The sequence below is a fragment of the Triplophysa rosa genome, linkage group LG7, assembly GCF_024868665.1.
Source record: "Triplophysa rosa linkage group LG7, Trosa_1v2, whole genome shotgun sequence".
Taxonomy (NCBI): domain Eukaryota; kingdom Metazoa; phylum Chordata; class Actinopteri; order Cypriniformes; family Nemacheilidae; genus Triplophysa; species Triplophysa rosa.
Genome location: NC_079896.1, coordinates 15,017,827 through 15,043,481, shown reverse-complemented (window position 1 = coordinate 15,043,481; position 25,655 = coordinate 15,017,827). Strand labels below are relative to the sequence as shown.

General features: G+C 37.9%; 1 protein-coding gene across 1 annotated transcript in view; it reads left to right on the top strand.

Moving 5' to 3' along the window:
• The window catches only part of pkn2b (protein kinase N2b), a 75,108-nt gene extending 49,737 nt beyond the window's left edge, over positions 1-25,371 (top strand). Inside the window, exons 2-22 of the mRNA XM_057337823.1 lie at positions 3,016-3,316; positions 6,468-6,622; positions 10,430-10,553; positions 10,643-10,797; positions 14,224-14,437; positions 15,218-15,403; positions 17,577-17,686; positions 20,357-20,500; positions 20,612-20,687; positions 21,315-21,456; positions 21,768-21,894; positions 22,075-22,202; positions 22,299-22,374; positions 22,493-22,584; positions 22,836-23,012; positions 23,100-23,162; positions 23,243-23,319; positions 23,412-23,554; positions 23,675-23,782; positions 23,912-23,992; positions 24,071-25,371. Coding sequence (XP_057193806.1) covers positions 3,016-3,316; positions 6,468-6,622; positions 10,430-10,553; positions 10,643-10,797; positions 14,224-14,437; positions 15,218-15,403; positions 17,577-17,686; positions 20,357-20,500; positions 20,612-20,687; positions 21,315-21,456; positions 21,768-21,894; positions 22,075-22,202; positions 22,299-22,374; positions 22,493-22,584; positions 22,836-23,012; positions 23,100-23,162; positions 23,243-23,319; positions 23,412-23,554; positions 23,675-23,782; positions 23,912-23,992; positions 24,071-24,274 — 2,883 coding nt within the window. The 3' untranslated portion in view covers positions 24,275-25,371. The remainder of the gene's footprint in view (positions 1-3,015; positions 3,317-6,467; positions 6,623-10,429; positions 10,554-10,642; positions 10,798-14,223; positions 14,438-15,217; positions 15,404-17,576; positions 17,687-20,356; positions 20,501-20,611; positions 20,688-21,314; positions 21,457-21,767; positions 21,895-22,074; positions 22,203-22,298; positions 22,375-22,492; positions 22,585-22,835; positions 23,013-23,099; positions 23,163-23,242; positions 23,320-23,411; positions 23,555-23,674; positions 23,783-23,911; positions 23,993-24,070) is intronic.
• The last annotated feature ends 284 nt before the right edge of the window (positions 25,372-25,655 follow it).

The window sequence follows — 25,655 nt, the reverse complement described above, 5'->3', positions numbered from 1 at the left end:
AAATAACAAAAAATGTGCCTCTGTCCAAATATTTATGGCCCTAACTGTACAAACATGCACGGTATGTGGATGTTTTTGAACCTTAAATCATGTATACACATTGCATTACATCTAAAACAAACGATAATATTTGTTTTAGCCATCTCATATGACCCCTTTAAGCCTGGCATTTAGTTTATGGTTAATCTGTCTAATATTGCGTAGGTTACCATGATTTATTGATTTTCATAATACAGAAGATAAGGTGCTTAAAAAATAATGGCATATTAAATCGCAATTGCAATATTGGTCAAAATTATTTTTCAAAATCATTCAGCCCTTGGGGGCCAGTCACGCCAGTGCACCTACATATTTTTTCACAGTCGCACAAACTAATTTCCAGTCGCAAATGCGACTGAAGTGGTCGCAGTGTAGAGCCCTACTAGTTTGATGTTTGATATTAGTCATTACATGAATTAATAAAAAGTATTAATTTAATCTTCATAATCTGTATTGGCTGATAGCACTCTGAATAATCGGCTAAATGGAGAAATTTAGTGTCTGTGTGTCTCTAATTAATAATCATTCAAAATAAAAAAGGAGTTTGGAACAACATGAACCTCATGTTTAGTTCTTTAATGAAAGAAAAGTAATATGTCCAATTCCTTTTTTTTCTTAAACTATTGAAACATGTCTGAAATATTTGGGTGATCCATTTAAGAACACTGATTTAATGATACAGTCACAAGATTATCACTGATAATTGCACAGTGTTCTGTATTCTGATTGGCTAGTATTTGGGTTGAGTGATGTCTACCAAATTGGCATCGGACGATGTCTACAGTGAAACATTGTGATGGATGATGACATCGCCCTGCAGCGTGAGGCACGTCTTTATACAACGCGAGCTGTGCAGACACGCGTCTTCTCATACAACTCGGGCTGATCTTTATCCCTTTTAAACCAGACCTGTCGTCACCGACACATTCTACCAAACGGTATTCATTTTACCATAACTCTGCAACCATTTGTGCTATCAAAATTTTTTTATTGCTCCTAAAAGTAGACAAACTGTGCTTTTTGAACATAAATGGTATATTACGGTGATGTCTTGCGTTCTGTCAGCCAATCGCTGCTGTTTTCGTGGAGAGCGGCAGGGGGAGAATATGAACAGGTAGTTACGGAGCTGCTGTTTTCGTGGTGCGCTCTAGTAAAATTAACAAACAAAACATGGCAAAGAGCAGATACAGAACAGAAGAGGCCATTGGGATGATTTTTGACAATGAAACGTGTGTGATGTGGGCCTGTTCTTGCAATTAGACAGGAACTGCTTCAGACACCACCACATTTGAGTGAATAGTTCAAATACACCCGGAGAACTGGGGTAAAAAAGGCTCATGAATGAAAACTATGTACATGAGTGACACTAAAAAGACTTTTATGCATGCACTACAGTATATTTTATATATTTTAGTATATAAGTCTAAAGTGCTAGATTCTTTCGTTCTTTAGTTTGAGAATTTCTAAATAAAAATCTGTAAAAAATTCTTTCTATTTTTTATTTACAAACTCGCAACACACAGGAATGGTCAATAACCTTAATTTATTTAAAGACATTTGTTTTCTGGAAAAACTCGAGCTGCGCAGACGCGTGTCATATTTATTCAAGGTGGGCTGCGCAGACGCGCGTCGTCATTATACAGTTATAAAGTGAGCCAAGTCTGCGCAAACTATGCGTCGTCTTTATACAGCGCAAGCTTCACAGTTATAAAGTCAGGGCAGTCTGTACAGCGCAAGCTTATATGCACCTTAGCCTTGTTCATATTTGTTTACATTGTGATTTGCAGCACAGAGCAGAGAGAGTCACATGACGAAAGTGAAACATTTGTTGGAATCACGATGCTGGCTCAACATCGTGATGTCTGTCAGCCATTGGCAATGGACAATGTCTATCGGCCCAACCCTAGCTAGTATGATTGCCAAAGTATGTTAACAACTGCTCAAAACAAATGGTCATCCATGTATTGCAAGTCATCTTGACATGTGCAGTTTAATATTACACATAAATGAAATATAAACATGCTATTCTGTTTCTCACATAGCAAACAATGATTGTTTGATTACGTTGCTTTAACATTTTTTATCTTAACACTTTAGTAGTTTTTTAGGTTTGCAACTTCACCTGGTGAATAAATCAGTTTATTTACATGGGCTTATTGCGAGGCAGTGGCACATTCTACAATTTGTTTTGCTGTTTGTGTTTACACGTTACATGTGTTAGGATCCTTTTTTCCACCTTTGTGTACATGTAGCTTGGTCAGTAAGCTTTTCTCTTCCCACTTTTTTATATTTCGTTGGCTGGTGAATGCATTAATTGAAATAATTATTAGGAAAATGATCATTACATTACAGATGAACATTGACCACAGCAGAAAATTTACAACTTAGCCCAGTCTGTTAGGGTGGCAGATAATGGTTATTTGAAGCACAGTCCACAACCTCTGCATAGTCTATTGTTACAGTAATAAAATATGGGATGATGAGTTGTGATCCTGCACAAATAAACCAAGCATGTGAACATAGTCAATTAGAACTAAATTGTGGACTTTTCTAATGTTATTCTACATATAACATTGTCTGTGATTTATAAAAATGTATATGAGATCGCAATGTCACTTGTTTTGCTTTTGTTTTGTGATTGTGTGTATATGCAAGGTTGGTTTGTTGTATTGTTCTTGCGAGATCTCCGGGCATTCTCAAGCTGATTAGGTAGTGCTTTATTCCGTTATATAACCCGAAGCGGATCATACACACACACACACACACACACTCCCCACTGTTTGTGTGAAAGTAAATTCTCTTCATACTGCCGTGTAGATTATTACTCTCAGAATGCAAACCACTAATTATTCTGATAACCTGTCATCACAATGCATTTTGACAATGATGCTGCATTCTAGAATGCATTCCATGCCTACGAATGCTTTGGATAAACTTAAACACGTTTGCTATCTATCTCTCTCTCCTTCTCCCCAGAGTGATGCTCGGGGTCAGATGGTTTCCGAACGCCTGGGACTCGGTCAAAATCTGGACCTTTCAGACACCATGGTTCAACAAAAGCTGGACGAAATCAAGGACCAGATCAAACGTGAGATTCGCAAAGAGCTGAAGATCAAAGAAGGAGCCGAGAACTTGAGGAAGGTGACCACAGATAAGAAGAGTTTGGCTTATGTGGACAATATGTTAAAGAAGTCTAACAAGAAGGTGGAGGAACTGCACCAGGAACTTCAAGAACTAAATGCACACATAGTGGTAAAGGATTTAGAAGAGCTCGTAGGTATGGATGACTCCTTTCTTTATCTACATGTAGCTTATGGTGTTGTTAAGATGCTAAGAGTCAAAATTAATATAGTAGACCGTCAGTGCATTTTTGTGCATTGTATTTGTTTATAAGTCTGTCACTGACAAAATAGTCCTAAATGTTCTATGAGGCTGTTGTTTTTTGGATATGGTACTAGACCTGGGCAATATAGCACTTTTCTGGTGTGACAGCAGGTGTAATGAATGCAATAACTATTATTTTCTTAACTAATTTCGTCCTCTAATTTTGAACAAAACTGCAAAACATCTGGAATAGTTCAACAGAATTGGGACCAGTATTGTGATTCTTATTGTGTCATTATTCATGATTCAGTGCCTATCACTCATCAGGGAGTCTTTAAGTGTTTATATATGAGTGACTCACTCTTTAAGATAAAGGAGATGTTTCATTTTCTGCTAAATTAAATCTAGATGTAATTAGCATAATTTACAAAAAATCCATGTACAGTACATACAGTGCATCCGGAAAGTATTCACAGCACTTCACTTTTTCCACATTTTATGTTACAGCCTTATTCCAAAATGGATTAAATTCATTATTTTCCTCAAAATTCTACAAACAATACCCCATAATGACAACATGAAAGAAGTTTGTTTGAAATCGTTGCAAATTTATTAAAAATAAAAAACGAAAAAAGCACATGTACATAAGTATTCACAGCCTTTGCCATGACACTCAAAATTGAGCTCAGGTGCATCCTATTTCCACTGATCTTCCTTGAGATGTTTCTACAACTTCTACAACAGGAGTCCACCTGTTGTAAATTCAGTTGATTGGACATGATTTGGAAAGGCACACACCTGTCTATATAAGGTCCCACAGAGAACAGTGCATGTGAGAGCACAAACCAAGCCATGAAGTACAAGGAATTGTCTGTAGACATCCAAGACAGGATTGTATCGAGGCACAGATCTGGGGAAGGGTACAGAAAAATTTCTGCAACATTGAAGGTCCCAATGAGCACAGTGGCCTCCATCATCCGTAAATGGAAGAAGTTTGGAACCACCAGGACTCTTCCTAGAGCTGGCCGCCCGGCCAAACTGAGCGATCGGGGGAGAAGGACCTTAGTTAGGGAGGTGACCGAGAACCCAATGGTCACTCTGACAGAGCTCCAGCATGTCTCAGTGGAGAGAGGAGAACCTTCCAGAAGAACAACCATCTCTGCAGCACTCCACCAATCAGGCCTGTATGGCAGAGTGGCCAGTCGGAAGCCACTCCTCAGTAAAAGGCACATGACAGCCCGCCTGGAGTTTGCCAAAAGGCACCTGAAGGACTCTCAGAATCTGATGAAACAAAGATTGAACTCTTTGGCCTGAATGGCAAGCGTCATGTCTGGAGGAAACTAGGCACCGCTCATCACCTGGCCAATACCATCCCTACAGTGAAGCATGGTGGTGGCAGCATCATGCTGTGGGGATGTTTTTCAGCGGCAGGAACTGGGAGACTAGTCAGGATCGAGGGAAAGATGAATGCAGCAATGTACAGAGACATCCTCGCTGAAAACCTGCTACAGAGCGCTCTGGACCTCAGACTGGGGTGAAGGTTCATCTTCCAACAGGACAATGATCCTAAGCACACAGCCAAGATAACAAAGGAGTGGCTACAGGACAACTCTGTGAATGTCCTTGAGTGGCCCAACCAGAGCCACTGATTTCAAACAAACTTTCACGTTGTCATTATGGGGTATTGTTTGTAGAATTTTGAGGAAAATAATGAATTTAATCCATTTTGGAATAAGGCTGTAACATAACAAAATGTGGAAAAAGTGAAGCGCTGTGAATACTTTCCGGATGCACTGTACCTAGTCTTTCTCCTGTATTTTTGGAATTTTTGATTATGGGCATCAGTGGGCATTTATGTGTACATATTATGTATATGTAGTTGTCTTTAGTAACACACATTGCATAAATTATATTAGATGGGGAGGGAGGAACAGAAACGGGGATTCCACCTTACCAACTACAGGTGGATAATTTGTGGTTGTGTTCTTGTCAGGGCATGACCAGATGATCTCATCATTCTGAACCTCAGCATATCGTAAAACAAGCTTCAAGTATTCCACATGTTTGTGTGCGGGTGTTTCAGAGCGGGCAAATCACAAAATGTGTTGACATTCTTTCTGTAAAGGGATAGAAAGCTGTGATCATTTACCTAGCCCTCAACAACTAACCTTCTAAAATGTTGAAGGTCTTATTTGAATCCCAATGTTTGAATATTATTTGTTTTTGTGTTTATTCAGGTCAAAATGAACAACTTTTTATATTGACAGTTCAGTGTTCACCTTGTGTCAGTTTTACTCATGAGGTGTTTATTTTCCTTTTGGTGTTTGCTCAACCTTTTCCAAGTCTTTCCATGATGATGTTTTCACAGAGACTTTGAGAAACTGGCAGACTCTGTCACTTGAGAGAACATTTGCATTCTTCCTGCCTGCACACGTCCTTCACTGGGTGTCATTATAACATTGTCATTTCTGTTTAATACACAACTCTGTTACACAACAATGCTTACTTTAAACAAAAGAAAAATAAACACCCTCCTATTATTTGGCTGCATGTTTTAACAGGTTCTGTAGTGATTTTGACTTGAAGTAAAATGTTGCAGAGAAATTAATCAGGTTTTCAGTTTGTAGTTGCAAAACCTGCTGGCAAAAACCTTTGAAATATAGATATCAAAGACCCAGATTGCACAACTTAAACGGAAATTAAAAGGAATACGTTGTTAAAAAGTTGCTACTAAGGGATTTCAATTGTTCTACTTGTGACATTTTAAAGCATGCAGTTGGTGTAATATACCATTTGTGTTAACTCTTTTATTTAAAACTCTTTCGGCCTGATCCTCATTGCACTGAAACATTAAAGTATGTTCAGTAATTCACAACCCATACAAAATATTAGCCTTTATTTAAAGCATTCACAAAATGCTATTTCTACATGTTCCTCATGTTAGATCTCCTGCTTTTACCATTATACACTTTCCCTTAAGGATAAATTATGGTTTTGCTAATCCTGTGCATTTTCCTGTCAGTGCATTTACATTTGTTGTAATTTCTCCTCTACATCTGCTTTAATAACTCGTTTGATGTTGGTTTGTGTTTGTTTCATGTCAGAATACCCGCTAACCCCGGACACCCCCAAGAGTGAAGCCCGGACATCCACAAACAGTAGTCGGTTAGCTGCTCTGAAAAAACAGGCCGACATTGAGCTCAAAGTGAAACAAGGAGCAGAAAATATGATACATATGTATTCCAACGGCTCTTCCAAGGTAGCCAGGTCTCAAACTAACCGGTTTTTGTGTGGTTTGTGTGTTTGATGCATTGACTAATGACTCCCAAGAGGGATTTTTGGGCACATTCAATGATGTTATTAAACTACACCAAATTGGCTGCTAGCATTTTTTCATTGTGAGGACTCAAAAGTGTGGGACAGGCACATTTACTTGCAAAAATCACAAAAATGATCAGTAAATAATGCAAAAAAATGAAAGATGCTGTAAATTAATATGTATATTATACAATTATATTTGTAATCATGTCAAATTGTAATTCAGTTAGCTTATTTTACGTATCTTAAAATTGTGACCACCAGAATTGTGGGACATGAACAAAAAGTGGTGTTTGGACCTATAAATGCTTCATAATTTGATATTAAATCACATTAATCATTTTTTGCCAAGGTGTGTAATGACACTGTGAATATATTTTGACATAAATCTAAAATTTCACTGCTGGGACTTAAAAGTGCCCATAGTTTCAGAAACACCCGTAAACGTGTAGAAAAAAAATCAGATTTGTGTTAAAAAAGGACGATTCGTGCTTTGAACCTTGCAGTGTGAATGCTACCTGCCTTTGTCTATTGTGTAATAATTTACTGACATTAAAATTAAGCATAAAAGAGAGTTTTATGTTTAATAGCATGTTAGTAAATATTGAGAATAATGAAATTTACGGCTGTTGGTTTTGACTGCTGAAATTGTATTGTGTCAACACCGCAACAACGTGTTTATGCCTCTTGTTCCCAGAGCAGATCCCAAAAAGGAAAACAACCCTGTTGAAAAAAACAGCATATGCTGGTTTGGTATGTTTTGATGCTGGTTTGTGCTGGTTTAAACTGGTCAAACCAGCATCAAAACATACCTAACCCAGCATATGCTTTTTTTTTTCAACAGGGAACTGCAATATTATGTTCCACATACTCTCTCTTTTAAGCAAAAAACCAATATGTCTGCACTAGTGTTGTTTACTGTACATGTAATTTAAATTTATACTGTCAGCAGAATCACTCTCATGCTCTGGCTTGGCTCCGTTCTGGAGTCTCTGACCCTCTTTCCCTCCCTGCGCTGCTTTTATCAAGAATGACATTGTTAATTAAAGGGCCTCCGTGGCTAAAATTAGCATCTTGCATTCACAAAGGAGGTCTGGTAAATCAGCACAGAATTTGAGAAGAGAAATATATGGAGTTATAAACACAGGGATTAAGAACAAGGGTCCCTGACTCGCTTCCAGATGTATGAACCGTCGTACCCTCCAGAAAGCTGTTATGAAAACACATGACTTTATTTAACTTGCAATGATTTAGTGATAGTCCTACATTGCTGTTGGCCCATCACTGCTCTTTTCAAGATCTTTTAAGCGGCTGAGTGTCATTTCTGTGCTGCATTTCACATTTATGCATTTGGCAGTTTTTATACAAAATGACTTTTTAGTGTTCTGGAAGCTTGAACCGTGCAGTGCTTTACCAATTGGTCTACAGAAACAAGAGCCCACTAGTTTAAAGGGAACCCGGTGTATAGAGAGATGTATGGCTTAATGCGTTGTAATAGCCTTACACTACTAGCATTTGTCGTTAGAAACACATCAAATATTTTCAGCTCTTAAAAAAAACCTAAATGTAATACTCATTTTAACCTAAGGAGGCCGCCATGTTCTTTTTCGATGACGTAAACTGTTTGCACGCACAGCTAGGCAGCCAAACTAAACACAGACACACTAATCAGTTCTTCAGTAAATATAAGGTTCTGTAGGATAATATATATATATATATATATATGTGTGTGTAACAATGTTCACAGCAAGGAAGGAGGAGGGAACCGGCGAACGTTGAACAACAAAACTTTAATAAAATAAACAAACAACAAAACAAAAGTTAAATGCATAATAAAACATAACGTAAAGTCCAGGCCTGGTTCTCTCTCGTCCTTTACTGTTGTCGCTCCTCCTTTTATATAATGCTAAAGATGTTTTTTCTACATTTTAATATTGTTTGTGAGAAACAACACAAACATGCATATATTAATAACCAAAATCATTTCGAATTTATCATATACACGATGTTTTAGCCATTATACAATGCATTTTATCCAGATTTTGACTTTTTGTTGTTGATTTATCAACATCAGTAGCCTAATGTTATTGTCTTCTCTCCCTCGGTCATTAGCTGACGGGGGCTAATATTCACATGTGCTTTAAAACAGAATAAATAACCAAACCGAAGCATTATTATTGTGTTTATCAGTATATTCTCATAATGTATAAAGTATACGATTATGGTAGATGCTGATGTCTTAAATAGTCTTAAATGTCTCAAAGGCGGTAGTTTAAAGCTATGATTTAATGCACGCCCGTTCACCTTGAACAGACGTCTAATACTGTCAAAACTGTGACTGATCCCAGAACCTGTTTCTTGACCACTTCAGTCACTTTGTTGACAAGCAGAAAGTCCTGCTCCCAGTTTTGCCATATCTGTCCGCTCAAACAAGCTGAACAATGCAGACTAATGGCTTCATAGTAATATCTGTATGTTTAGCTTCAAGAGGAGAGGGACACTTCAGGTTTAATGTAAAACAATCGTTAGTCTGTCAGTGAATGTAACTTTTGCCTAGTGTTCAGTCATGATTCTTGGCTTTTGAAGCGGCAAGGCCTACATGCCGGTTCCCAACTGCTTTGGACATCCGGAGAAAGGCCTCTAAGGTAGCCTCAGCATTTAATGGCTGCATGCAGGAAGTTCAGTCCACAGAGACTCCTGACGCATTCAGTCACTGGATAATCAGCAAAAGACCTTAAATGACAAAAATCTCCACAAAATTATCATTGAAGGGATAGTTCACCCAAAAATGAATATTTTGTCATGAATTACTCACTCTCTAGTTGTTCCAAACCTGTAAAAATGTCTTTGTTTGGTTGAACACAGAGATGAGACAGAACATTTGGACGAATGCTTGTAACCAAACAGTTCTTGGACCCCATTGACTACCATAGTAGGGAAAATTACAATGGTAGTCAAAAGAACCCAGAACTGTTGGCTGTCCTACATTCTTTAAAATATCTTCTTTTGTATTTAACACAACAAAAAAAATATATATATATATATATAATATATTATATTCCTACTATGGTAGTGAATGGTGTCAAGGGCTGGTCGGTTATAAGCATTCTTCCAAATATCTTTCTCTGTGTTCAACCAAACAAAGAAATGTATACAAGTTTGGAACAACTAGAGAGAGTAATTCATGACAAAATTTTCATTTTTTAAAGAAGTCTGTTGTACTATATTCTTAAGCTATATGACAGCTTTGTTGAAGGAACAGATGTACAGTAACTCTGAAATTGGTGTGTTTTGAATATTCACATATTCAAATTTGGCATGTTTCAAAAATCAATGACATTTAGAGTTGTTGATTTCAAGTCTGTCGTAAAATCACATTTTTATATATGCCATTGTGGCCGCTAAGAACATTATCAGTGACTAATTATTCAAATTTTATTCTCACGTTAAGCTGTTGTATGGCTTCAGAAGACTTGTAAATGTATGTAAATGACAACAAAATGTGTGTATGTTTAGCATTATTTAATGTTCATTAATTGTCTATTAGCCTATTATAAGTGTTACTTCTTGTTTTCTTGATACATTTGCAAAACTGTTATATAATATGTTATATATGTATATGTTATAAAACATGCATGTACTGTTTGTACATGCATGTACTTGAATGTACTGTTTGTTGCTTCGAATCAAATGTGTCGTCTTCTGAACTGCTCTTCTGATTTATTTCCATCCTGTGGTTTGTCTTCAGGACCGCAAACTGCTTGCAGCAGCTCAACAGATGCTCCAGGACAGCAAGACAAAGATTGAGTTCATTCGAATGCAGATCCTCAAAGCCAGCCAGACCAGTGAGATGAACTATGAGAACAACGATGGTTTGTGGCTTAGCTGATTTAGTCTCTAATTATATATTTGCATCTTGAATAGCGAAAACTGTGGGAATAAAACATATTGTGATATTTAGTGACTGCAGGAAAGCCTATCATCAGTCCCCTGGACCTCAGGATAGAGGAGCTACGACATCACTTCCGGATAGAGTCCGCCGTGGCCGAAGGGGCTAAGAATGTGATGAAACTGCTGGGGACAGGGAAGGTGACAGAGAAGAAAGCTCATTCAGAGGTCAGTTCCGTTTTCTAACGAGTATACATTCTGTAGACCGTTTCATCGGACACACGCGCTGGAACTACAGCTAACTTCCGGTCTGTGTTTGGCTAGTGTCTAAGAATAAACCTATTTATATTTAATTTAATTTGTTAATTTATATTATTACCCAGCTAACACAGTTACGTTGTGATGACGTACCTGGACTGGACCGTATTTGTTGCCACGACGTACCAAATAACGTTCCAGCGACGTAATTTTGTGATTCCCATATTCTTTGTGACAACGTAACATTGGACATTGCTGGGACGTGGTGATTACCTCCTGAAGACGTAAATGGAACGGTCCATATTCATCGCAGCAACGTACCAAATAAAATTTCTGAGTCGTGACGTGTATGTCCCAGTGACCAAACAGTTAAAATCGTTTTTATAATTTTGTTTAAACACATCTTCCCTCACATGGTGGATTAAATTAATTTGGGATTTTATCTGTCCATTAATAATTTTATTTTTAGATACTTAAGAAAATTACATAAATAACCAAAGACTTCAACACAATGTAGAGGATTCAAAGCAGATATTTGTTGACAGAGATGAATAAACATTATCTTTAAGCTTAACATTATATTCTTGTTTTACCACAAGTTTAGCGGGATGTCCGTTCTTTAGATACGACCATCAAAAGCTTCTTCAGTCACACTCACAAACATCAGGGTCCGTTCATTTAGATTTTTTTTTTTTTTTTTTAGATTTTTAGATTTAATTTATTGTCATTGCACATGTACGAAGGTACAAGGCAACGAAATGTGACCTCTGCATTTAACCCATCCAGAGAGTAGTGAACACACGTACCCCCGGAGCAGTGGGCAGCTATCACTGCAGCGCCCGGGGAGCAAGTAGGGGTAAGGTGCCTTGCTCAAGGGCACCTCAGTTGTTACCCGCCGGCCCTGGGAATCGAACCGGCAACCTTCTGGTCACGAGTCCGACTCTCTAACCATTAGGCCACAACTGCCCCTTCAAATGTGCCAAATCGATCAAAAATCACTAAAATATGTGTTTACTCTCACATCTGTAAGGTATAAAGTAAAGAGAATATTAATAAACCGCTAAAGTAATATATCATGCAGTGAGGTAAAACGAAATGACCGTTAATGTTTAAATGATGCGAGACTCTTTGCAGAACAGAGAACGTGTGTTCTGGACAACGTGCGCATTAAATAAGTAGAAACAGTTTTAATTGTTGTTGCTTATTAAACTCCAGTATAATAGCTGTGAAAAGTCGGATTAATAGCTTTCGTTTTGACAATAGGTATAACATATTTTACTCTGATCATATATTTTGCAAATAATAACATAATAAATAGAAATGACCAGATTCATTAATCAAATGACCAGTGTCAAGGTTATCTGAAGACAAGTATACCACGTCGCTACAACGTTCTCCATGGGATTAATTCACAACGTTATTTGAGGATGTGTCTATGGTGTTTCTGGAACTTCAGCAAAAATTCTAAGAGTTGGAACGTTGCCAAGACGTCCACAGAACGCGGTCACAAAGTAATGTCACGGTGACCAAAACGAACTGGCAACGTCGTCAGAACGTATTGTGTTAATAATAATAATAATTGTATTAAATAAATGATTTGTTAAATTTTGTTGTATGTTCATTTTATTAATTAAACAATTTGTTGAATGGGTCCTGTAGTTTTGACGCATTTAAAGAAACCGTATAGTACATTGACATCTAGCGGTTGAGCTTGGTTTCGCAGTCCAAGTTCAAAATATCGGAGAGACAAGTTTAGCCAAGTAAAGGTTCTTCTCGGTTTCTTCTGCTTGTTATCAGAAATAATCTACAGACTCTCTATTGTTTGCGAATGTGTACCGGAAGTTAAGGGCAGTCCACGAACACACGCATGCACAGTAACGTTTGTTTATGTTATTGCTTTAAAACAGTTTATACGAAGTTGATTTTTCCGGGGTTTTTGTATTTTAGTTTGTAATGTCATTAATTACTCTGTTTTACTGTAAAATTATATAGCATTTTCGCTGATGAAAATGACATTTTTAAAATTATTGTCAACTGAAAGGTTAAACTGACATACAGAACATCAGTTTGTGGTTTATTTTACAAAAAATAATGTAAAAAACTGTCCTAACCTGCTGCCAAAATATTTTCTTTGAAACACTGTTGTGCATTGTTGTGCAATTTTTAATTTAAATGATTTTTTATAATTTTTTATAATATTATATAATTTCATCAACCATAATCTTAAATCATGGCTCATTACGGTTTTATAACAGTGCTTTATATAAACACTTTAATGCAAGTGATCAAATGTAAGCTGCACACCCCAGAAATCATAAGATTATTTAAATGGATATAGTCTACTTATTCATTTCACTATATCCTTTTAATACTCTGCCATGCTTTAAGGGTTAGATATTTACATATTTTCTATTCTCTGACCATAATTATGGTGCACAAAATGGTTTAAAATATTATAATGGTTTTTAAGTAAGTTTAATTGTTTAAGTCATGTTATTGTTTTATTCCAAGTGAGTAATTCACTAATCATTTTATAGCTTCTTCTCTATTGGAGGAGAATTTTGTGTATTTGTTTTTCATTTTGGAATACCATATCAAAATACCTTTAAACAGGTATAGTCCATAAACGTCAAGGGTTAAAAAAGATCGCTTTCATTTGCAATTTGTTCTGGTGTAACAAATTAAATTGTTTGTTTACATAGATCCCTTATTTACTGCATCAGCAGTGTCACAAATGAACATGGAATGTACGTGTTAAACTGTAGCATACATCCAGACACTGTCCAAGAGATATACCATAGCGCTTTCCATGCCCTGTGCCAAAGTTACTCATTCACAACTGCATGTCATGTCTGTTGCCATGTATGGACAAAAAACTTTTTTAAGATCATTTATTTATAGGAACCAATATATTCCATCCATATGTACAGTATATGTATGTATGTATGTATATACATTTTCATTTAGTCATTTAGCAGACGCTTTTATCCAAATCGACTTGCAGAGAGTTCAGGGAGCAATAAAAGTGATATGTCATACAGGGGCAATAATACAATAAGTGCTAATACCAAGTTACTAGTTTCCACAAAAGCCAGAACAATACCTGTTGAGAGAAACCCAAACCATGTATGCACCACTTTAAAAAGCAAGTTCCTCCTCCTGCTAGGGATTTGTTTGTGGGTCTTATTTACATAATGTAGTGTACAGTACATGGAATAGAAAAATCTGTTGCGGTTGACAGAATCTGTTGAGTTATTCCTTCTCCCCACTTGCCATATCTTTCAAAATTCTTGTTTTTTTTCATTAGTATATGACACCAACTATAGCTTTTGTAGCTTATTGTTTGGTTTTGTTGTCTGTTTGCATTTGCAAGGATTGCTTCACTTTGTTTTGCAGGCTCAGGCCCGTTTGAATGAGTCCAGTCAGAAGCTAGACCTTTTAAAGTTCTCTCTGGAGCAGAGGCTCAGTGAGCTGCCCAAAAATAACCCGAAGGCCAGTTTGATAATGGAGGAGTTAGCCATGGTGTCTTCTCCACCTCTCAGTCCACGCCAAAGCATCATGTCCACCAGCAACCAGTACAGCACTGTGGCCAAACCTGCAGCATTGACGGGTAATAATACAGATTCCAAGGCTGGTCGAAAGGAGGTTTTAAAATGATACGTATCTTTATTTAATGCTGGTATTTAACCTTTTGATTTTAGCAATTACGCCTAAAAATAGCTAATCGGTAAACACTTTAAACATTGAACATCATTAAAAATATAGTATTGCCATGTTTTTTTTTTTTGCTAAATAGCATGCAGTTCAATGTTTTGATATGATTGCAAAAAATAACCTGAACTAAATATGTAAGCATAGTATGTTAATGGAATATATTATGTAGATACTGTGATGTCATTGACATATTTTCATGTTTTAATCACAAGTCGTTAACATATTTTATGATTTAACATTTTAAGATTTCAAGTCAAAACAACATAGTATTTTATAACAACATATGGGTACATAACACATGCGTAGTAGTGTATCTTTTGTTTCATTTGAGAAGGGGGAGCAGCTGTCTGGGTAAAGGCATGTAGGAGCTACATTTGACTTTTCGCACTGTCAATACATACTTGGCCCCAGTGTTCCCCTCCCCCTTTTGGCTTTATCACACACAACTTTGACCTTCACTCTGAAGGAGAGAGAAGGTTTACATTACTATTATAGATAAGTAGCGCTTGCCATATAAGGCTGTTTAACCACTGCATGTGTCTTGAAATAGACATTTGAAATTGTTTGCACATTTAATTATCTTGTCTGAATCCCAAATGATATGTTTAGAGATTTACATCTCGGCTCATACAGTGTTTGGCTCTGAGTGAGCGTAGTTTGTATTGTAAATCCACAGGCACTTTAGACGTGAGGCTCATGGGCTGTCAGGACCTCCTGGAGAACGTCCCAGGTCGCTCTAAGTCAGCATCTGTTGCTCTGCCCGGCTGGAGCCCAAGTGAAGCACGCTCCTCATTTATGAGCCGAGGAAACAAGAGTAAATCCGGGAACAGCCGAACCCTCTCCAAATCTGATGATCTGTCCAGTTGAGTGGCTTTAGCATTTATTACTTATTTAAAATTTTATGAAACAACATCCCAATGAGTTTAAATATAGTGAAAATTCTGCCATTATTCACAATCATGGCCCATACATAATATATACAGGTGCTGGTCATATAATTAGAATATCATCAAAAAGTTGATTTATTTCACTAATTCCATTCAAAAAGTGAAACTTGTATATTATATTCATTCATTACACACAGACTGATATATTTCAAATGTTTATTTCTTTTAATTTTGATGACTATAACTGACAACTAATGAAAACCACAAATTCAGTATCTCAGAAAATTAGAATATTGTGAAAAGGTTCAATATTGAAGACACCTGGTGCCACACTCTAATCAGCTAATAAACTCAAAACACCTGCAAAGGCCTTTAAATGGTCTCTCAGTCTAGTTCTGTAGGCTACACAATCATGGGGAAGACTGCTGACTTGACTGTTGTCCAAAAGACGACCATTGACACCTTGCACAAGGAGGGCAAGACACAAAAGGTCATTGCAAAAGAGGCTGGCCGTTCACAGAGCTCTGTGTCCAAGCACATTAATAGAGAGGAGAAGGGAAGGAAAAGATGTGGTAGAAAAAAAGTGTATACAAGCAATAGGGATAACCGCACCCTGGAGAGGATTGTGAAACAAAACCCATTCAAAAATGTGGGGGAGATTCACAAAGAGTGGACTGCAGCTGGAGTCAGTGCTTCAAGAACCACTACGCACAGACGTATGCAAGACATGGGTTTCAGCTGTCGCATTCCTTGTGTCAAGCCACTCTTGAACAACAGACAGCATCAGAAGCGTCTCGCCTGGGCTAAAGACAAAAAGGACTGGACTGCTGCTGAGTGGTCCAAAGTTATGTTCTCTGATGAAAGTAAATTTTGCATTTCCTTTGGAAATCAGGGTCCCAGAGTCTGGAGGAAGAGAGGAGAGGCACAGAATCCACGTTGCTTGAGGTCCAGTGTAAAGTTTCCACAGTCAGTGATGGTTTGGGGTGCCATGTCATCTGCTGGTGTTGGTCCACTGTGTTTTCTGAGGTCCAAGGTCAACGCAGCCGTATACCAGGAAGTTTTAGAGCACTTCATGCTTCCTGCTGCTGACCAACTTTATGGAGATGCAGATTTCATTTTCCAACAGGACTTGGCACCTGCACACAGTGCCAAAGCTACCAGTACCTGGTTTAAGGACCATGGTATCCCTGTTCTTAATTGGCCAGCAAACTCGCCTGACCTTAACCCCATAGAAAATCTATGGGGTATTGTGAAGAGGAAGATGCGATATGCCAGACCCAACAATGCAGAAGAGCTGAAGGCCACTATCAGAGCAACCTGGGCTCTCATAACACCTGAGCAGTGCCACAGACTGATCGACTCCATGCCACGCCGCATTGCTGCAGTAATTCAGGCAAAAGGAGCCCCAACTAAGTATTGAGTGCTGTACATGCTCATACTTTTCATGTTCATACTTTTCAGTTGGCCAAGATTTCTAAAAATCCTTTCTTTGTATTGGTCTTAAGTAATATTCTAATTTTCTGAGATACTGAATTTGGGATTTTCATTAGTTGTCAGTTATAATCATCAAATTAAAAGAAATAAACATTTGAAATATATCAGTCTGTGTGTAATGAATGAATATAATATACAAGTTTCACTTTTTGAATGGAATTAGTGAAATAAATCAACTTTTTGATGATATTCTAATTATATGACCAGCACCTGTAGATATATATTCATTTTTTATATCTTTTTATGCAATAAAAGTTTGTATTTGGCAGAAGTCTTGAACAGCCACTTTGTGATACTTTTATTGTGCTAAATATGAAAATAAGTGATCAGGAAATGTTTCAATCTTTTATCTTTTGTGTTCAATAAATATACAGACCAAGCACCAATGTCAAGCACTGTCCTTGGATGTCATTTGTCTGAGATTTTTTTACTCATAGTTTCTATCGATAGTACAGATTTTTTATTTTTGGTCTTAGTTGATAGCTTACTAATTGTTGATAATATTACGAGTCTTCATCAGAGTATTTACGGTGTAAAATATTAATATAAGATTAATATATTATTAGTTGATTGTCATTAATTGTCAGTAAATGTATATATTGACATTTTTGTAAAAGAATGAAAACTAAAGAGTGTGTTTATGTGTTTTGACAGATGAAATCAGTGCCGTTCTGAAGCTGGACAACACAGTTGTGGGTCAAACCCATTGGAAGCCAGTTAGCAACCAGTCTTGGGACCAGAAGTTCACTCTGGAACTTGACCGGGTAACAAATGTGAAATCGCATGCTCAAAAATACCCTCTAATCTTGTAATACCCTCAACACATGAGCACACGTATGCGCATATGCTCTCCATTTCAGTCTTAATTAAATTTGGAAATGTTAATCCTAGATTTGACCCAGCTCTTGGGTCACGGAGCTCATACAAGGCAGCTTGTCAGTTTGTTAAGCTCTGCAATCTTACATGTATAATTTTGCTCCCTCTGCGATGGCAATATTTATTATTTAGTCATGCTCTTGTAAGCAACCTGCTTTGAAATTGAAATATGACATTATGATCAGAATCATCATTAGCTGCCTGTTGTTTGTTTAGTTTGTGGAAGAGTAGAGACAGTATGGTGGATGTAAAGAAAGAGACATGTGTTGGATGAACTTTCACATGGCTGTGGCTTTAGACTTGTACTTAGCTTTTTGACACACTAAGCGTTTAATCTCATGGCAGGCAATGTGACCACCAATCAGCAGTTGTGCAATAAAGAGATAAAGTATGGCAGACAGACTCTGTATTTGTAGTTTATTCTTTGGCCTGCATGTAAATGTCAAATTGTTGACTTTAAACTGTAGTAATACACCTTTTTCTTTGTTAAAGTTTAATACGCTATGAATGATACGTCAGATTGTGCGGCTTGAGGAGAGATGTTCTGTAATTTTGTTTTTGCAAGCCGACTTTATATGTTTTTTGCCTCATTTACAGTAATGAGTGAAAAAGACCATGATTTTGCCTCGATGGGAAAGACCTAGCAGCAGGCCCGGATTAAGAATTCAGGGGCCCCTGGGCACAAGTGTCTTGTAGACCCCCCCATACACACGTGTGCACAATAAAGTTTAAAATTAGTCTATAGGGTACTACGTGTAGGAAGAACCTCTATTTTATACAGGATTACATTGCCAAGTTACAAACTATGATCACAACCTGAAGGACAATATCAACACCTGTACACATCCTCCATCATACAGGATTTACGCCACATGATTGCAACAATGCTTTCCTAGACCAGCAGCAACAATATCAAGACATTTCCCTGCATACTGTAACTTGCTGGCATTTGCAAGCACTCACTGCCTCACCTCTACCTATTAATTCAGTTCTATCAGATTCTTCCATAATTCACACACGAACACGCCGGATTCACAAAACTGTTCTTAAGAGAAAATATAAGAACTTTATTAAGATAAATTATAGGACGTTCTTAAGAATATTCTTAATTTTAATTCTCAAATATTTTTTTATAAACATCTTCATTTTTCTAAGAATAAAAGGGCAGACTTTGTCAATGATTATACTATGAGTAATTTGTCCATTTGTTCAACTTTATTTGTGTAACAAGCACCTCGCGACTCACGTCCTTATGTAAGCGTGTAATGTGTTAAACGGCATTAACGAATATTATAGGTATACTTCTTTAGCCTATATGTTACAAATCTGTAGAAGTAAACATTTTGCAATGTATGTAAAAGCACTCTGGATTTTCTAATAACAAAGGCTAAAAATTGCTAAAGTGAGGCAGTTAGACCTGATCAACATTATATCAATATAAAATTCATTATTGGCGAAGAAACACCACCAAATACGTGTAAAAAAACTCTTACACTGGGTTAAATTACATACAAAGTCAATGCAAAGATGCGTATAGACGCGAACGCACATCAATCTCGTCTTCAGCGAAGGTTGAAAATATTTGTCAGATCACGTCACTCACGCGTAAATAACGAACTTTTCCCGCGAGTAATAAAGAGCGAGGAACGCAATTGTTCGTGTTTGGTGTGAACCCAGCATTACCTTTTGAGATTTTAAAGACAACCGTGAGGGTATTCTTAGCCTATAGATTATATTTACAACAATAAAGCCGTTCTCATTAACATATTTTCAGTTTCTATTGTCAGTTCTGACTTATAACGCGACGACTTATAACGCAACATATCAACGTAAAAAGAGGCGATATTGGCTATATTCTTTCACACAGCCTCTGTCTAGGTAACCATGTCGATAACAGTGACAGGTTTATTGGAAATGCTGTTTTGTACTCATTTCATTCAGGAGTCACCTGTCGAATGTGCTGCTTCTTCCTGCCGCACAGTGAGTCGATCCTTGCGCTGGGAAAGAGAGACCTCGTGCTCGCGGGATAGCACTTGCGACATTTTCCCACTGAATGAAAGCTAAGGTTTATCGGAAAGTCGCTAGATTTGTCGCTTTGTGCTTCTCCTGAACAAAAGCTGCTAAAGAGCTCGTAAACGTTACTAAATCAAGAGACAGACTTGCGTACGTTAGAAACACTGTTTTGTGTGCGCACTTGCATGTGTGCGGACCAGAGAGGCACGCGGCAGAATGAATATAGCGAAAACATTATGTGAAATTTTCTCCCCGTTGCTTGGGCCTCAAGCGCGCATGGGCCCTTGGGCCTGTGCCCATAATGCCCATTGGATAATCCGGTCCTGCCTAGCAGTGCCCTAGCAACCACGTAGAACAACCTGGCAACCCCAATGTCTTAATCAAACCCTGAAATACTTTACTGCACAGATTAGCATGCCTTGTTTTGCCATAAGTTTAACCAAAGCCTAATTTTACATGTTCAAACTCAAAGTGTACGAAGTGTACATATACAGTATATGCTTAATACACCGCTTGTTAAATACTTTTTTATGTTTGGCCTATAGTCTCGTGAGTTGGAGATAGCAGTATACTGGAGAGACTGGCGATCTCTGTGCGCTGTTAAGTTTTTACGTCTGGAGGACTTCCTGGACAACCAGCGTCATGGCATGTGCCTGTACCTGGAACCACAAGGAACATTGTTTGCTGAGGTACTTGAATTTTTTCCCACTCAACACACACCTGTGTAATATACACGTATACACACAATTTTATCGCTCTGTATATTTCGATTTAATTTATGTCTACCTTTTTGAATACAGGTTACATTTTTCAACCCAGTTATTGAGAGGCGGCCTAAACTACAAAGGCAAAAGAAAATCTTCTCCAAGCAGCAAGGTATGACTATGAAGTGGCAAATATGCCACAGTGTTGAGAGAGGTTGACAAGTTCGCTTAAAAAGATTAGATTATGCAGGCTACATTTTACACAGTTCTGTGGTTCAATATTCTTCTACTTGGGAGCCAGTGTAAAGTCTGACAATGAATAGTTCACCGAAAAATGAAAATGATGTATATGAACCACACAAAAGACATAGTTTTTATTATGATGAGTGTGGGTGAGAACTAGGGCCATGAAACTCCAAAATATTAAGTCCTGCAGCCAAGTTATGGAGTTATTGGTTTGATTTCGATAACCAGACCCGTTCATAAAATGAGTCATTTAGTCTGTTTTATAAATTGGATTGATGGATTCATTGTGAAGACCTGACTGTTCTCATTCATTTACATATGAAAAATCCAGCATAATTAGGGCTTTACGTGATTTACATTAAGTTGCATTGATACATATTTTTTAACTTTAAAAAAAGCATAGGAATATTTAAATAAAAAATGATGTATATTTCATTAAAGCTGACATTAGGGTGTGTAAATATTGACAGTTTTTACTTTTTGGTAATCTACTGTTTTAATGTCAAAAGTCGTATAATGTGCTTAATCGTATGCATTAACCCATTCTCCTCAGGTAAAACATTCCTGCGTGCCCCTCAGATGAACATTAACATTGCCACCTGGGGCAGATTGGTGAGAAGAGCCATTCCGTCGATGAATACCCTGAGCCCGGAAACGGGACAGATTGGACACTCAGATGCTCATTCTTTGCCCGGGTACACATTTTAAACACTCTTGCACAACCTCACATTCGATTTCCTTTTCAGAGCATCTGGTAGCGGAAAGCCCTCAGAATTATGTCTTTGATAAACAATGACTAATATGTCTGGAAACTTAATTGGTGTATACTAAATTTAGATCTTGAGATGACTCAGCAGCCCCGCTCCTTATCCCAGTTCATGAATTCCGTCATATTGGATATTACTTGCTCTGTAAATCTCCAGACCCCCAGACGTAGCCACAAAGCTATTTAAAATGGAAATGGGCATGTTGTTAAAACTGTTGTCATTTTTCCCATCTCCCTCAGCGACCCCACTGTGACCAAATTAGACTTTGACAAAGGCGCGACACCTCCCTCAAAACGACACTCTATCACGGTGGAGATCGAGGAAACGACATCACAGGATGAAGTGCCAGATGGACAAGAGGTGCAGGTAAAGGAGGGAAGTGACTTATTTATTGTTAAAAGAAATTGTTCACCCTATCAAAGCTCTCATTTGGAGCACAACAGTGTCGAGTAAATAAACTCCAGTTTTTAGATCAGGGTTACATTTAATCCTCTAATAAGTCTTCTTTGACAGTTTGGAATGACTTTAGGTGTCTTGAATCTACAGGATGCCCTAGCGACATTTGACTTCCTGAACAACCCAATAGCTAAACCAGATTATGACAGTCGGGTTGAAAATGAGACGGAGCAGCCTAACCTGGAATTGACTGAACTGCAGCAGAAAGCTGAAATAAGGTAGTTCTGTCCACATTACAGGAAGAATGATGTCATGGCTACACAAAACATGCGTGTTTTCCTGATACTCAAATACTGTGCGTCTCATGATTTTAGGGAAGAAGAGGAAGTACAATTCAGTTTGAAAGACTTCAAATGTGTAGCTGTTTTGGGGCGTGGCCACTTCGGAAAGGTAAATGGAATAAGGATATTGCTTTTAAACAAGGCCATTGTTACAGTAAACTCTATGGAAAATGTGCAAATGCTCCATTAACACCACTTGAGCTGCTCTGTGTTCACTTATTCAACAGGTTTTACTTGCCGAGTACAAGACCACCGGAGAAATGTTTGCCATTAAAGCTTTGAAAAAAGGTGACATTGTTGCGAGGGATGAAGTTGACAGGTAAAGTCTGCATGTTTGTTTGCTTAAAAAATGATAATAAAACCTATACTTAAATCTTAATTGCTCTTTAGTTCATGTGATTCTGAATTGTTTAAAAAAGTGAAAACCATAGTGCAGTGGTTGAGGTGTATGATGTAGATCTATTGTAGCATTAGTGCTCACTCGGGTCATGCAGCTTTAAATCCAACTACAAATAAATACTTTACCTTGCGTGTCATGTTTATAAGCTAACAATTACATTTCAACCACAGCCTCATGTGTGAGAAGAGGATCTTTGAGACTGTGAACAGTGTTCGGCACCCGTTCCTGGTGAATCTCTTCGCTTGCTTCCAGACCAAAGAGCATGTGTGCTTCGTCATGGAGTATGCAGCGGGAGGAGACCTCATGATGCACATTCATGCAGACGTGTTCTCTGAACTGCGTTCAGTGTGAGTGACTGCTGTCAATTTGACATGATTTTATTGCGTAATTGTATGTGAATTTCCTTTCTAAATTACTTGTTTTTGTTTCCACAGTTTTTATGCTGCCTGTGTAGTTTTGGGGCTACAGTTTCTCCACGATCATAAAATTGTGTACAGGTAAGCATCAGTTCTTAAAGTAATAAGTGAGAGGATTTTGAAAGGTTTGTTAACCACCCATGTAACCTATTGTTCTTCAGGGATTTAAAGCTAGATAACCTCCTGCTAGATACTGAGGGTTATGTCAAGATTGCTGATTTTGGTCTCTGCAAAGAAGGTGTGTTATATGATGAGCGACTTTTGTTTGCTTGTATTTTTGTGGGTTTAGTCTGTCACTTTGAGTGTAACGTTACACATTGCTTCATTTAGGAATGGGCTTTAGTGATCGCACTAGTACCTTCTGTGGCACTCCAGAGTTCTTAGCACCTGAAGTTTTGACTGAGACGTCATACACGCGAGCAGTGGACTGGTGGGGTCTGGGAGTTCTCATTTTTGAGATGCTGGTTGGAGAGGTACGATAGTTCCTTTAACTCTGTAGGGAAAATGTATTGACATTGTAGTGGATAGTTATTAAATTGTACATGAACGTCTATTACATTCACATAAATGGTGATTTCGTGTTGTGTTCTCAGTCCCCATTCCCTGGTGATGATGAGGAGGAGGTGTTTGACAGTATTGTTAATGATGAAGTTCGCTATCCAAGGTTCCTCTCCACAGAAGCCATATCCATTATGAGAAGGGTATGTTGTGATTTGTCCTGGTTTAACCTAATTTTCGACCTCATTTTATTTGGTTGTGATCATTCTCAGTTGGGTATATTAGAAACAATTCTGTTTTGTAATTGTCCTTTTAACATCCTTCTCCTGCAGTTGTTAAGGAGAAATCCAGAGCGACGTCTTGGCGCGGGAGAACGAGATGCAGAGGAAGTGAAGAGACACCCGTTTTTCAGAGTAAGCACCGTTTTAACTTCTCTCAAGTTTGATATCACAATTCAAGTCTTAGTCCCACACTTGTTTCTTCTTGCTCAGAATATGGATTGGGCCGCCCTGCTGGCGAAAAAGACCCAGCCTCCGTTTGTGCCGACCATCAAAGGGCGTGAGGATGTTAGCAACTTTGACGATGAGTTCACCTCCGAGGTACCAATACTAACTCCACCTCGTGAACCAAGGGTTCTGATGGCCTCTGAGCAGAACCTGTTTGAAGATTTTGACTACATCGCTGACTGGTGTTAACCCCAATCATCATAAACCTCGTTCACACATACTCAACACTGTGAACTCTGGAGGGAACAACTCCAGCTCTTTGGGACACATTATAGAAAGTGCTTTCCCTCTGAACTCTTACCTCTGCCATTTAAGAGACTGGCAATAAGTTGCTTTAAGAAACAAGAATGATGTCATACAGTCATGGTAGCTCAAAGTGGCATCTATTAATCGTCAGAACACTGGGACACTCGATTGGTGACCGATACAAACCTGAATATTCAACAGGATCAAGTTTAGCTTCCCTCTCCACTTTCCATACTTTTGCAAGGAAGAACACTTTGGGTGTCATTTTTCTTTGATTTTAAAGAATAAAATGTGCCTAATGTCTGCATGCAGAGACTCAGGTGAACTAAGGAACCCAACCGGGACATCCAATTGCAAACTCTTCACTCTGTAAAGGCATCCTATTAGAGAAGCATCTTGAAGCTCAAGGATGGCTCTTTCCTGTTATTTATATTGTCTTAAATTGCCTTAAATTATTGACAAGGCTTCCAAACAGTAATATCAGGTACAGGACAACTACAGTACCAAAGCATCCTGCCAAATGCTCATCTGCAGTTTTATTGGATTATAAAAAGACCTCCGCCAAGAGCACAGATAGACAAACTTGGACATTTAAGGCAAGTGAGAGAAAGCGATTTAACCGATCTTTTGAGAAGTTCAATTTCTTTCGTTTCTATAAAAGCGACAATGTATTCCAATCATCAAAAGAAAAGCAAGTTATATTTTTATTCTGTATTCTTTGACTATTAGCCATTTGGATCTGCTGTATGGTATAATAATGGTTGTATACATGTGTATGATTATCATTTTGGAGAGGGCAGCTCAAAGCTGAGAGCAATTCTGAACTTTTCAAATGAAATGTAAAAATGTATATTCATGAAAACAACAAATGTATATTTTTGGCATGTGGTTATGCCAAAGCTGGCTGTATGTTTTACTGGTTGACTTTTTTAAGGAATATTCGTAGTACTGTTTTGGATCTTTTTTTAATTTCGCAATCATTTCTCACAGTTTAGCCATTATGGTGTTGTATATGTCAAAATTAAACCACCTTTAATAGAAAAACACATCTGTTTGCTTGACAAATGTATTCCTATGCCGTGATCTCACTTCAATCTCTCTTTCGCTGGACTGCTGGTGTAAAGCAGTTATTGCTTTACCTATATATGACTCCTTTGCCATCCTTTGCCAGGTGGCTTCCTTTCTTCAGTCGAACACAAACAACACAAAATGTTATATTATAACATATTTTGGTGAACTATTCCCTGAAAGGCAGGTTGTGATGGACTTCTGCCAACAACTCCCCTCAGTGTATCATCTCAAATGCATTCTGTACACAGAGGCC